This window comes from Mixophyes fleayi, chromosome 10 (genome assembly GCF_038048845.1).
Source record: "Mixophyes fleayi isolate aMixFle1 chromosome 10, aMixFle1.hap1, whole genome shotgun sequence".
Taxonomy (NCBI): domain Eukaryota; kingdom Metazoa; phylum Chordata; class Amphibia; order Anura; family Limnodynastidae; genus Mixophyes; species Mixophyes fleayi.
In genome coordinates this window covers 27994253-28008925 of record NC_134411.1, presented here as the reverse complement: position 1 = coordinate 28008925, position 14673 = coordinate 27994253, and the positions used below count along the sequence as shown (strand labels likewise).

The 14673-nt window shown below is 40.4% G+C and overlaps 1 protein-coding gene across 12 annotated transcripts in view; it reads right to left on the bottom strand.

Annotated features, from left to right (window-relative positions):
* SHANK2 (SH3 and multiple ankyrin repeat domains 2) overlaps positions 1–14673 on the bottom strand; it is a 359718-nt gene that overhangs the window by 25560 nt on the left and 319485 nt on the right. For 6 of the 12 annotated variants that reach the window (XM_075188258.1, XM_075188257.1, XM_075188260.1 and 3 more), the window contains 2 exons: positions 4042–4177; positions 1462–1542 (listed from right to left, as the gene is read on the bottom strand). In XM_075188258.1, coding sequence (XP_075044359.1) covers positions 1462–1542; positions 4042–4177 — 217 coding nt within the window. Of the gene's footprint in view, positions 1–1147; positions 1160–1461; positions 1543–4041; positions 4178–14673 lie in introns of all 12 variants that reach the window. The other 6 variants (XM_075188261.1, XM_075188262.1, XM_075188263.1 and 3 more) reach the window with 3 other exon arrangements.

Here is a 14673-nt window from a genome sequence, read left to right as displayed (position 1 = left end):
GTATTAGTCTAATGCATATATGTAACAAGTGTTATTCTGCAACATATTGATAGTACATATGGAGATTACAGGAGTGCGCAACATTTACAGAATGAAATGCAACAAAGTAATATATTGAAAATATAATATATACAAAAAAAAACCTGGTGTCTGATTCAGCGCTCTGCAGTAGTACTTTAAAAACATTGTATATTTTTCTAAACCTGTTTTTGCAGAATAAAATATGATGCAATTCATGCACCTGTCACAAACACAGGGGAGATAGCATATATGAAGGCTGAGACAAGTTTTTGGGGACAATGCAGCCAATCAATTCACAAGGAGTCAACGACATCACTGAGGCAAGAAGCGGCTCAGTGATGTCACTTTGTGAAATGAAAGGCTGATTCTCATGAATATGGGTCAGCTCTCAGGCATTCTACACGTTCCCATTAAAGGTTCTAGTGACACTATTCCAATAGAGGGGAATATGATAAATGATGGCAAGATGTTGTATTGAACATTTATAGAAAAAAGAAGTGAATGTAGGAAATTGTCCCAATGAGCCTCATTAGGACAGTAAGAGAATAGTAAGGAGAGTGTGTTTGTGTGGGTTAATGACTGAGTCTGCTATATTACTCAGCATAAAGATTTTCTTTGAGAAATTAATACATATATATGAAGATAGAGACAGAGATAGATAGACATGAGACCGATAGATACAAGATAGATAGATATGAGATAGACAGATATTGGGTAACATGGCGGTTAGCACTGGGGTCATGAGTTTGACTCCCGACCAAGACCTTATCTGTGTGGAGTTTGTATGTTCTCCCCAGCTCCTGTTTCCTCCCACACTCCAAAATATGTTAATTAATTAGCTGTTGACATAATTAACCATAACCTGTGTGTGCATTCTGTAGACTGTAAGCTCCAATGGGGCAGGAAATTATGTGAATGACAAAATATTCTCCGTACAGCGCTGCGGAATTGGTGGCGCTATATAAATAAATGATGATCGTTCCTGCAGCTCCGTACTATACATTATATAACCCACGGACAAAGGAACTGCCACAAAGAATTAATAACACACTGTATAGGTTGGCCAGTGTTACAATTCTGTGCGTAGTATTGTCCTCCAGCTGTAATATAACTCCTGACATCTTACCTTTATCCACTGCTGAGAGGGCCCAGAAATTTAAGATGAGAGAAAAATTAGAGGGGGAAAAAAAAAAACGAGCAGACTAGGAAAGTTACAAAATGGATAAACAAAGCACAAAAAAGGCCAACTTTACAGCACGTTCTCTGCGGCCAGCAAACCCACTTCACAAACACGTGGCACACTGAGAAAGGCAGAAACTCATGCAAAAGACATGCATCACTCCCAGGCTGGCCAATAAAATGCTGGCGCTCATAAAGGCAATCCAAGCTCCTCCCCATCCCCCCCACACACTGGGCATGCCGATACAGTAACACCCTTACCAAGTTCTTCCAGCTCTGAGGTCATAGATTTAGACCGCAAGGACAGTGCAGTGGTGGGAGCCCGCTTTGGAGGTGGAGGGGCTTTGCATTAGAGAGAAGGATATACACATATCAATCACCAATCTGCAATACGAGGGTCAGTAACAAAAACATATTTATTGAACTGAAGCAAAACACAAGACAGAGAAAAATATAGGATGGCCGTAAAGTAATGGTCCCAGGGCCAGATGTACATATTCAGTACCTGTAGGCACCCAGCCCCACCCCATCTACAGGCCACACCTCTTTTACACAGAACAATCCATTGTCTCAGTAATCCTGTCCCGACGTTCCACATAAAAGGACTTTTCCCAATTCAGGGACACATTGACACATATGTCCCACTAGTGATGCCCCTTCAATTCTGCACGTACCAGCGGCAGATGTGTGCAGCACTGAAAGGGTATTTTTAGGGGAGGGTAAGGAAGCTGGAGGTGGCCCGGGGCTTTCAAAGCTTGAGACGTGCCCCAGGGGGGTGTCTACTCCCCCAAAATGATGTAGACACCCTCTCTCTTCACCTGCTCTTAAGTCACAAACGTTAAAAGGGGGTACAGATAAGGCCTATGCATCTACAGCATTCTGTCAGCCTCCCAGCACTGCATGTAGACAAGAGGCAGGAATACAATGTAAAGTGTCTGTACAGACTGTTATGTCACGTTAATTGTACATTCTACCAGTCAGAAATGCAGGGAGACGAACATTCTGTGTGCTGATCACTCAGCTCTCTGTGGTATTGTCCAGCTGGGTTTCCAGTGGATAAATTGCCCATAATGCTTGCTGTGGTCATGAAGTGATTTCCCTGGTGCACATTGGGAACATTAGCTTTGTCCTATCTATATCTCTGTTGGATTGGTCGCTTATTCTTTTCTGGCAAGGAATACAAACTGCGTGTTTCTGCTAGTTGCCATAGTGAATTTTGCAGATAGTAGCTTAGGGAATGAAACTTGAAAAACAAAACAAAATAAAATAGATGTAAAAAAAAAAAGCAAGGCTCGCATTTTAATCATACTTGCCAACACTCCCTGAATGTCAGGGAGACCCCCTGAAATAGGGGTGATCTCCCTCACTCCCTGAAGAGTCTGACATTCTCCCTGATGCTGAGCCAGTACAAGACGTGGTTGGCTTCACCATCTGTGGCATGATGACACAGTTCAGAAATTGTGTCCTATGTCCATGTATTGATGCCTATGGAGGTGGCCATTTTCATGGAGACCAAGATTTAATCAAAGACTGACAGGTAAGACAATATGACTTCAGTAATGGAGACAGAAATGTAAAAGACACGTCAGTCTCTAGAGATTCATTAGCTGCTTTTCTTTAACGCATAGTTGCCTACTCTCCTGGAATGTCCGGGAGACTCCCGCATTTCTGGGAGACCTCCCGGGCAACCCGGGAGAGCAGGGCAACCTCCTGGTTCTCGCCCCTGCAATAAATAAGTGATGGGGGCGGGGCTTAATGACGCAAATATTGCGCCATCTTAGCCCAACCCCCTGTTGTAATTGTGACAATTGTTTAGGGGGCGGTGCCAAAATGCTGCAATTCGTCAAGCCACGCCCCCGAACACCCATCTCCCCCGGGATCTCCCTGAAGCCAACGAGGAAAAGTTGGCAAGTATGATTTTAATTAAAGTGCTGCATCTTGCCAAAAGATTCACTATAAGGATTCAATATTTAACCGGGGCTAACATAACAATGTTTAAATCTCTACAAATAAAGCATTCTGGGCTTTTTACAGAACATGTTCATTGGGTTCAGTATTTGGTGGGTATCTCAGTACCCCATTAACTCTGTATTAATAAAAGCCTTCCCAGGCAATGAAAGCATTATCTACAATAAGGATATTCAGCATGAGCTTGCTGTACATCACATTTTAAAAACCTAAATTTACAAAATGTTATTTACAGCTTAATATTTTTTTTTCAGGAAATGACATAAATCTCTGCTTGAAACTTTGAGATCAGATAACTGGGCAGAGAAACATGGAACTCTCGGGCTTTTGTTTTCATCTCTTGAACCAGTGATAGACAATCTGATACACTGCAGAGGCCGACTGGCTGCCTTCTAACCACCAATATGCCTGAACATTACCCTTAAGCTCAGTAATAAGTTAAAACAATGTATTTAATAATATAAACTCCTATCTATAATAACATGTTGCAGGCAATTTAAACAAGCGTTACAAGCTAACACAAAGAAATTTGACAATAAAGCAGGAATGAGCTGGGGGCCGAAGGTGAAGGCTTGGAGGGCCCAATGCATCCCCTGTTGGCCACCCTAAACTGTGCTACAACAATGACAATCTGATTACTAGTTTGCAAATGTGTTCATAATACAGGGAGATGGATTAGTCTGCATATTATAACAACAGAACTGTTACTAATAATGGAGAGAGAGAGGGAAATAGGAAACACTCTAGTAATATAAACAGGCATATTACAAGCGATCAGTGTACGAGAATAATATCTTTATAAACTCAGAGGTGAAAACTATACTAAGAAGAAACTGCAGCCCAAACCATTATAAGTAGCGGACAGAACGGTACCTTTCTTCCTGGCGGTATCGTCTGGATCCAGACTCCTGGTCACCGTCACAACCTTAAGTACCAGGTGGTTGCCCCCATGTCTGATCATGTTAACCACTTGCCTGTGGCCAACTTTCACCACGTTCTCGTTGTTCACCTGCAGAGAAGCAGATTGATATTACGTACATGCGGCACAACAAGGGAAGAATTCATATAATACAAACCATCTACGGGTCATCTCTAGTACTCAGAAACCTGTGGCTTTCCGAGTATTGTAGGACTACAATTCCCAGCATGCCTTATTGCAAGTCTTCATCTGGGCAAGAGAGGACACTGGTGTGTAATCAGATATATAATAGTGGTCTCAGTCTTTGGGATAAGTAAAGAGGTGTAGTGTATCACTGGGATAAGGATGTCAGGGCATATAGACTACTAATACATATATATTATAGTGAGTCTTTTCCTTACTTGTAACTTTTACTATAGTTCAAAATGCACAATATGTCCACATTTGTTATCTAACCCCATGGACCCTGTTTGGGGCACATCACCTCCATGTTGTTCATTTTGCATTTGCTACATTGACATTCAGGTAGAAAATTGAAGCGCTTAACAGTTATGTGTCTACGTTTGCGCTCTCAAACCCTGTTAGCTACTAAATCTAGACTAATAAAGCTTAAACGGAACACACAAGCCATAAAGAGGACCATTAAACCTAAAAGCACAAGTCTTATATTAAACAGCCACTAATAACATTCATAAATATAGGTACACGTTTCCATACCTTGGCAAAACTTTAGATATTCACAATGTATTTATTTGCTATCCAGCGGAGCACAATGCTGATGCTCTTTGTTAGCAATAATTTTACACTAAGTAATTGTGGTGTTCTAGAAGTTATACATTAATGCACAATATTACTTATCTGAGCTGGCAGTTCCAGCAGATCCCCTGGGTCTCTTAATGCTACAGTCCAGCAATTGTCCTTGGAAAACATGCTGGCTGTATGAGAAAAGTCAGGCTGTCTACAGCAGTCCAAGGATGCTCACAAACATGGGGTTTTATCATACAGGCTGTGTATGCTTTGTATTACTATATATATTGTCCATCCACAGCACCATGCTGGTAGGAGCAATGGAAGCATAGTCAGGTTGTGGCAGACAATAGCGGAAAGGGTGGAATACCGGACCGCGGGTAAGTAATCGTCTACATTAAAGTTTAACCTATGAAATTACACACTGAAAATTCTGATGTTGTATTGCAGACGTTCCCGACTTTAAAGGGTGAGGGAAAAACGTTCCCCTATAAATTTATACTGTACTAAATATGAGACAAATTTATCAGGCTGCGGGTTTGAAAAAGTGGAGATGTTGCCTATAGCAACCAATCAGATTCTAGCTGTCATATTGTAGAATGTACTAAATATATTATAACTAGAATCTGATAGGTTGCTATAGGCAACATCACCACTTTTTCAAACCCGCAGCTTGATAAATTTACCCCTAAGTGCCTGGGACTTTTACAGGTCTATAAATATAGAACTCAAAAGCACAGAAATATGCCAGAAAGAAAAAAACCTAAACAAAACAATAAATGTAGTTAAAATTACAGGAGGGCACACACAAGCCAATGAATTTAATTCATCTGAAGGTCGACGTTCCTTTTAAGACAACCACTTTCATACTTGTGTGCCACTTGGATACAGCAAGTTCAGGATAATATATAGAAACCACATGTATTTCTCTTTTTAGATGCTGTGAAATAAATGACTGCTAGAAGTTGCGGAGCGCTTCCAAAACACCGCGGTCCTGAGCTGACCCCCTCACGCTAGGACGGAATATTACTGCTGACTTTGTATCACTCCCGGAGCACAGGTTTCATAGCAGGTAATGGATGCATAAAAAAAAAAAGGAAAATATGCTGCAGATTAAGTGTGTTTCTGCTTCAAATGTTAAATAACATCATTTCACATAATGATGCAGACAGATGGCTCACTGTAAAAGCAATGTATCACTTTTTATAGCCAAGGACTCACATGTCTGATTAATATTCTGTTGATTTATTGTGTAATGGTACTATATATACGAAAATAAAAGCAAATGTTCTATTGCCTCTTTAGCACTATTATTAAAAATCACTTCAGTAGGCTTCATGTGATTAGCTCTCACGGTTAATTACTGTACTTGAAGTAGTTCATGACCCTTGAAATGTAAATGGTTTTATAGGCCAATGTAATGAGCTGCAGTGAAAAGCATATAACAAACACAAGCTCTGGGGTGACTGTTCTGTCGGTGCAATATGTTTATTATAAGGACAAGGTAGAAGAACACAAGCTCTGGGGTGACTGTTCTATCGGTGCAATATGTTTATTATAAGGACAAGGTAGAAGAACACAAGCTCTGGGGTGACTGTACTATTGGTGCAATATGTTAATTATAAGAACAAGGTAGAAGAACACAAGCTCTGGGGTGACTGTTCTATCAGTGCAATATGTTTACTATAAGGACAAGGTAGAAGAACACAGGCTCAGGGGTGACTGTTCATTATAAGGACAAGGTAGAAGAACACAAGCTCAGGGGTGACTGTTCTATCAGTGCAATATGTTTACTATAAGGACAAGACAGAGGAACACAGGCTCTGGGGTGACTGTTCATTATAAGGACAAGGTAGAAGAATACAAGCTCTGGGGAGGCTGCTTCATGTGGCTTAGTGGTTAGCACTTCTGCCTCACAACACTGAGGTCATGAGTTCAATTCCCAACCATGGCCTTATCTGTGTCGAGTTTATATGTTCTCCCCGTGTTTGCGTGGGTTTCCTCCAGGTGCTCTGGTTTCCTCCCACAATCCAAAAACATACTAGTAGGTTAATTGGCTGCTCTTAAAAAATTGACCCTAGTCTATGCTTGTGTGTGTGTGTCTGTATGTTCGGGAATTTAGACAGTAAGCTCCAATGGGGCAGGGACTGATGTGAGTTCTCTGTACAGCGCTGCGGAATTAGTGGCGTTATATAAATAAATGATAATGATGATGATTATAAGGACACAAGAACACAGACTGAGCTATGTAGCCGCTAGAGTCTCAAAGGTTACTTGTAATATCCAGCTGTAATATACAGCTGTAATTGGAGCTAATCGTGCATCTAACAAAGGGGTAAATTGTCTCTTAAAACTTGCATTACAGTATCAGGGTAACCCTGAACATTGTATTTTACCATCGTACTTGTTTGAATTTTAATTCTTGGATTTATTGCTTCTTTCAAATGTAAAATTAATAAAATCATGTATTTTTTTTTATGTTTTGCAGTTTTAGGAGGAGACGATGCCCACGTGGAGGGTGTCTGATGGGGAAGAGAAGCAAATGTGAAAATGTGATACTTGAAAGCACTCGAAGAACAGGGTTCTAAAAGAGGAGGATTTTTGCTGCATATATCTTTTAAGAATGTCCAGTTATTCTGGTTGCGAAGTTTGTTAACCACTCTTTTCCTGGCTTGCATCCATGGTTTAAAATGGGGAGTAGAAGATAGCCTGAACTGGATTTTACACCGGTCCCAGGTGGTTGGGTAGAATTTCAGGGACAGGGTAGAGATATAGTGAAATGATCTATTACTTTTAGGAGAATTACTTTAGTGTATTTAGTTTCTAAGTATTCCCAAACAATAGCATTAACTTGGCTCAGAAGTGAAGAGACGTACTATATATTATCTTATCTGGAAAGTCTGTCCCACCCCTGTTCCTCTTCTTCTCCAGCATAGACTGATAGTAGCTCCTTGAAGATTGCGTTTGGACTCTAACGTGTAAGGTTTGGAAGAAGTACAACAGATCCTCTCCAGCCATGATACTTTCTCATGTAGTAAGGTTTGTTTTTATTTTAGCAACTAATCAGGGCTTGTTCTTGTAATATAAATATTCATAAGAGGAGGTGATAAATTATATTTTATGGTTTTGTCATTTGAGCTCGTTGTTGATTCGGATGCTTTATTTAGTTTGTGGTAGGACGTGCAGCAGCATGGCCTCTGATCTGGAAAAGTTGGTTTTATAGCCAAGAGTCTGCCATAGTAATTGATTAGTTTATATAGAGTAAGGGTGGAGGTTCGAGGCTGAGTAAGGGACAAGAGTATGTCGTCTGCAAATAGTAATATTTTATACTGTTGGTCTCCCGCCTCCATTACATCTATAGATACAGAGCATCTAACTAATGCAGAAAGAGTTTCTATTGCCAGGGAAAAGACAAGGGGCATCAAGGGGCAACCCTTCATGCTGTTATTAAGCAGTGCGATGGGGCAATAGCTGGCACAGTCCTCTCTATGTATTACCACTCTTCTAGCTTGTAATATGGATTTAGGGAAAGGATTTCCTTTCAGAAGGTTTATATTAAATGTTGATTGTGATGATATTGTGCTTTGTTTTACATTAATGTACAGCTTAGTTTATGCCTCATTTGTTATATTTATATACATTGTACTTTTTATATTCTATGATTGCAGTCTATTTTTTTTTTGCCTTGTTCTGAAGTCAAACATTTAGATCCCAGCCCCCCTCTAGAAATGCCCTGCATGGGGTACACGTTCTCCACTACCTACAGTTTGGAAGATTGGGCAGCACTAACAAAGCAATTCAGCTGGAGCCACACACTTTACAGGTAAAAATAGCTTTTGAAGAACAGCAGTCGCTCTTTCCTATAAGAGGGGCCGTCCCCGACTCTGGGGACAGATTCTGCAGCGTGAGCAGCTTCCCCGATCAATTACCACAATGTTAACAGAAATCACTTCCCCTCCCTCTGCTGCTTTACAAATTAATAGCAGTATCATCTTAACTGTCTGTCATCCCCTTGGCGTGTTTTAACCAAGGTTTCAGATGACATCTGGTTTACTCAAAGTTCTAATTTTGTTATGTTAATTAGCTGGGGGGAAAAAAAAAACAATAAAAATGTCATTGTTTTTTTTTATCAGCAAAGTGCAAATATTCAACAACCCATAACAACCAATCACGCATCTGTATTTCATTCTAATTTGTGCAAGAGAGAACAAAGCTAATTTCTGATTCGTTACTATGTTTGCCCCTTTTTATTAGCCCCGCCTACCCAAATCTATTGTAGAAATAATGGTGTATGAGAATAGTTGCCCGTGTTTGGCACATTAGTGCAGAACAGTTTAATGATTAAACAGGGGGTGACATCAGAAGCTTATGGCCAAGTGTAAAACGTGGTTTATGGTGCTAACATTTCTGTTAAGACAACCTGCATTATGTACATATAGTTGTCAACGGTCCCTAACTTCCAGCCCTGAGTTTTAAAGGTTCGTCCCTGGAAATCTCTCTCTTTTTCAGAATTCACCAAGTGCACAGCATAATTCCTTTTTTTTCTATATAATGAATGCCTTTTTCACCATCTATTCCAATCCCAGGGAGAATCTAATATGACTATTTACCTTTCCAAAAAGTACAGTTTAAACGAGGTCAGTTGAAATATCTAGATGGAGAACGTAGCTTAGGATTCCCACCTAGACTGTACTGTGCTTAATGGGCTTAGATGCATTATTTTAAAATGTTGACAAATAAGTGCATATTTAAAATACAAAATATGGCGTTTATACACTCCCTCCGACCAGTATGGAAAAACAGCGCTCTATATGCTAATATCCCGACTCCGCGTGAAAATAGGCAGCATACTGATTTATGCTTACTACTGAGTGGCTTCCAGCCAGAGTCCCTAGGGCTCACGAAGCAGAGGAACTGAATGAATGAAGCACCATGGAGAGAGCATAGACCAGGCAGCCTGACTCTCAAGACGAATGTCTACCTGTCGAGCACTTACAGGTGTTTTGGCAGACTTTGCCTTGAAAAAGTACCTGGTATTTCAGTCTAGGTTGAATATTCTTTAATTATAAGATAATAGTTTAGAAGACACTAAGGGGTATATTTACTAAACTGCGGGTTTGAAAAAGTGGAGCTGTCGCCTATAGCAACCAATCAGATTCTAGATATCATTTGTTTAGTACATTCTACAAAATGACAGCTAGAATCTGATTGGTTGCCATAGGCAACATCTCCACTTTTTCAAACCCGAACTTTAGCAAATATACCCCTAACACTTCACTGTGTGAATTAACCCCCAATACAGTTTTTCTGTGAAACTTTTAAATCCCACCACAGAAAGCTATATTTCTGACATTAGCCAAGTCATTAGCTGCACTCATGCAATAATATATGAGTTAATCTACTAGGCACAATGGGGTCATACTTGCATTTTCATAAGCTGTGCATGCACGATAATGCATCTCAAAACTCTGCCCCAGAGCGTAGCTCTGGAACAAAATATCTTGAGAGATGTGCAAGGTTTAGTTCTGTATTGTTGAGAAGGCTAATGGTTGCCTGTTTTATTTTACAATAGACATCTGAGAAGGTTACAAATCACTTTTTCTGTAAAAAAAAAGTGCTCGACACTGTGCGTACCTGAACATACAAATGTCAGAGAAAAGGTTTCAGCCATCCATCAGCTTCCATAATACAGTCATGTCCTGTCTTACGCGTAACTAGACACAAAGGTCCTATAGTGTAAATCTATTCTGAGATGTCACGTCTACAGATGGATGTAATGTTTCGCATCGGCAATAAGTCTCGCAGGCAGCGGATAAGGCGGGTGAATAAGTAGCAGGAATCCTGACATCTGCTGGAAAGGATAACTCAACGTTTATAGTAATGCTTTGCTAACATCAATTAATGTTGTGACCACGCACTGCAGGCAGCCATTTTGTGAACTAACCCCTCCCCACCCAATATTAAGCTTAGCAAGTCAATAGGAATGAGTGGTATCAATAAGACATGAGGTACCAAGGTCTGCTCTCTCATGAATATTGGTTCAGATGATGTGGGTACACTGTGATCACACATGACCGAAAAATAAAATAGATTACTAACCCTTATTGTATAACTCCTGACATATGTCTCCCACAATGCAGTGCGCATTTGTGGCGGGAGGTAAGAGCAGGCATTCTGGTCATTGAGAATTAACCTGTATATGTCATTCTTAAGGTTCACCAGCACAACATAAACATTGCTTGGAAATTGCATTTGTTTTCAGCATATGACTGGACATCGGCAAGTCACATGAGAGACGAAGTAGTAAGATTTCATTTGAAAGTCTTACAGCTGCGGTATCGTACTGTGAAATCATCATGGCGTGGTTCACGCTGTGACGTCTGTGCGTTGTTAAGCTTCTGACATCACCAGAGAGAGGCCTTGACACTGAGCTGCCGCGCAGCGAAACGATGAGACGGGAAGAGTCACAGAGCTGTAATAAGGGCTCCCGCTCTGCCTTAGAAGTCATATTCAAGCAAATGACAGACTGTGCGGCAAATATTAAATCCTCATTCAGAATGTCACAAGGATCATTGATTCTTCTTTATCTACCAAACAAAGGGACGTGTGAAATGAGGCGAGTGCGGCACAGTGATGAGGCCGTCCTCTGGGTCCACTCTCGGTGACCCACAAACTGGAGATACGACAGATCACACTGACTAATTATCCCTCAGATAGTCCATACACAGCATTCTGCAGAGTGGCAGAGAACACTTACAGTTATACCACATGTAAGTCATCAGCTGCTCAGCTCTGTCTCATGGAGTCAGAAAGACAAGATATATTACTTTTATATAATGTTATATTTTATTGTACTTTTTATGTGTCTAGTAGCAATAGCAGAAGACCCGTTTCGTAGGACCCAAGACACTGACGAAGCACAAACCATTTTCATTCCAAAATTCACACATGTGTAAACAATCCGTACAAGGCCTAATGAGACTGCTCTGCTCCCCACGGCATACATTTACAGACTTTGTGCATTTGTTATTAGGCTAGGATTCTTTGGTGCCTATTTATTAACAGGGTTTTGTCCCGTTAATTGTCATCTGTCATCGCAACGTTGACTCATGATTTATCAAATAAATGTATTAAAAGATCATCCCGGGACAGCGCATCTGATAGGAGGGTTCCCAGACGATGACTTTACTTACCTTACAAGTGTGGTAGTCCGCATCTCCCCTCCGGCTACTACTGCAAAGTGGCGTTGTGCATGCGCGAGCCAAGGTCACTTTGCGATAGTAACCGGTGGTGAGAGTACGAAGGCGGTAACACAATGGGGTAGAATGACCAACGTCATCTTTAGATGGCGTTAGCCAACCGACTCAAGCTCCGAAAAATACGGCTTTTTGGAGCTTGTTAAATAGCCCCAGACCGCAGTCCCCATTAAGAATTATGGGGACTGCGGTAAAATATCTATGATATCTCATGGCGTTAGGCAACTGCTTACATAGGTAATTAACTTATCTGTGCTTAAATCACAAGGAAACAGCCGTTTACGCATTGGTTTATGGCTTAATAGGCCACTTTGTCATTGACAACTGCAATACTGTAAACAGTAACTGTCCTAGGCTAAAAGCAGTGGGGGAAGACAAGGTCACAATTCATTGTAAAAGCAGGATGTAGACAAGATGAACAGTTATCTTCTAGCATCAACCTCTTTTAGGGATATTTTTTTTTTGTTTGTATTGCTAAACAGAAAATCAGGGACTCCCTTCTGACACAATGTTATGCTTATTCCAAATAAGTAATCCCTTTCTCCCTTGCGATTGCAAAATGCATTCAAGCAGTTGAAAAAGCCATTTCCAGAAATTTAAGCCAAGAGTTCTTTTCACTCTAGGAAATTGAGCCTTCTGAAATAAAGGTCTCCAGTATGAAATACCAGAAGCCTGGTCATAATAATGAATAAATACTTCATTATAAAATAACCACACATTTGAACAACCAATGTCTGCTACTAGACTGCTAAATGTCACCTTCACCTCTCACACAACCAAACTGCAGAAAAAGAAAAATGTGCATTGTCTAAGTCATCGACCACAAGACGCTCAAAACTTACTTTTGAATTTTTTTTAAAAAAGTTAGTAAACCCTACACTATGATACTTATTATTTCACACTAACAACTTTATTTGATAAGGATAAATTGATCAAGGACATCAATGATAACCTGTACACAGCATTTTTCCATTTTCACTTTTTCAGGGACAATTCAAGATTTTACCATCAATAATTTCTACTATTAAAGTTTTGTATGTAAGGAGCGAGGGGGATGCAGAAAAAAAGGGAAACGAGTGTGTGTGTGGGGAAGGGGGGGTACAGAGTGGAGAGCAGACATCAATTCAAGATTTTAGAGATTTGTCTATGGAAAGTGGTGTCCCTGTATAGGTCCATTTTTATCCAAACTGACGGCTCAGTACAGTATCTCTTATTTTGTATATGTATTCATGATCAATTCTTATTGTGAGGGCTTTATATGTTCTATGTTAACCACGGTGGCTCAGTGGTTAGCACTTCTGCCTCTCAGCACTGGGGTCATGAGTTCAATTCCCGACCATGACCTTATCTGTGAGGAGTTTGTATGTTCTCCCCGTGTTTGTGTGGGTTTCCTTCAACACTCCAAAAACATACTGGTAGGTTAATTGGCTGCTAACAAATTGACCCTAGTCTGTGTGTGTGTGTCAGGGAATTGTGTATGCTCCAATGGGGCAGGGACTGATGTGAGTGAGTTCTATGTACAGCGCTGCGGAATTAGTGGCGCTATATAAATAAATGGTGATGATGATGAATGAAGGAGAGAAGCTTTAAGTATCATTTAAGTATCAAACACAGTGTAATCAACAAACGTGAAATACATCCTAGTGGCCACTCTCTGAAGCTAGGCACACACTACAGAAAATTTCTCACGATGAGAAATCTTTAATGATTTTACAAACGACTGAAATTCCCGATCAGCGCACCGATTCAAGCGTACACAGCTACACGATTTTCCGTCAGATCTGTGCTCTTCCTCTGTGATAACCATCTGTTGGAAAGATCGTGGCTCTGAAAACTCTACGGAGATCTGCCTACTCCGTTGCTCCTGAGTGCTTACACACTGCAGAATTTGCCAGACATCGTTCCATCGTGTATAGAGATTTTAAGTCTGGTTATAAAATAAAATGAATACAATGAGCTTTGGTACGATAAAACGTGATCGAGGGAGTGTACACACTAATGTGATATCGGACAGTTGTTTATCGTGTGATTGGCACCATAATCGAGTGAAAAACCTGTAGTGTGTACCCAGCTTAACGTGGATAAAATCCTTACATGCCCACTGCAACCAAAAATACTGTTATCATGGTAACTGGCGATGTCATAGGCTGACAAAGACGAGAATATATTTTGCAGTTGTATATAAGTATGTACACCACTCTTACGTTATATTTAGTGTTAAAAGTGTGTCTTTAATTCAAGGGGTTAAAAGAAATAACTTTTTTCGATCTATATTCTGGTTTGTTCTGTAGAGCTGTGTGTACGGTGGTCTCTAGGTGCTGATGCTGCACACGTCTGTGGATGTGATTCAGAAGCGGTGACCTGTGACACTACTTCCTGAGAAGTCTCCTGATGACGGAAATAAAAATCTCTATATCTGGCAATGGAGCATTTTACATCATCCGAATGTCTCATGATGAGCGGTTAAAGACAAATGGAAAATGTTTAAAGTGTAAATATAGAAACACATTAAAAGTGTATTTTTAGAATACCCCCTGCAAGCACTTAGATACTTCCCAGAAAAACAGCTAAAAGGAAACACCC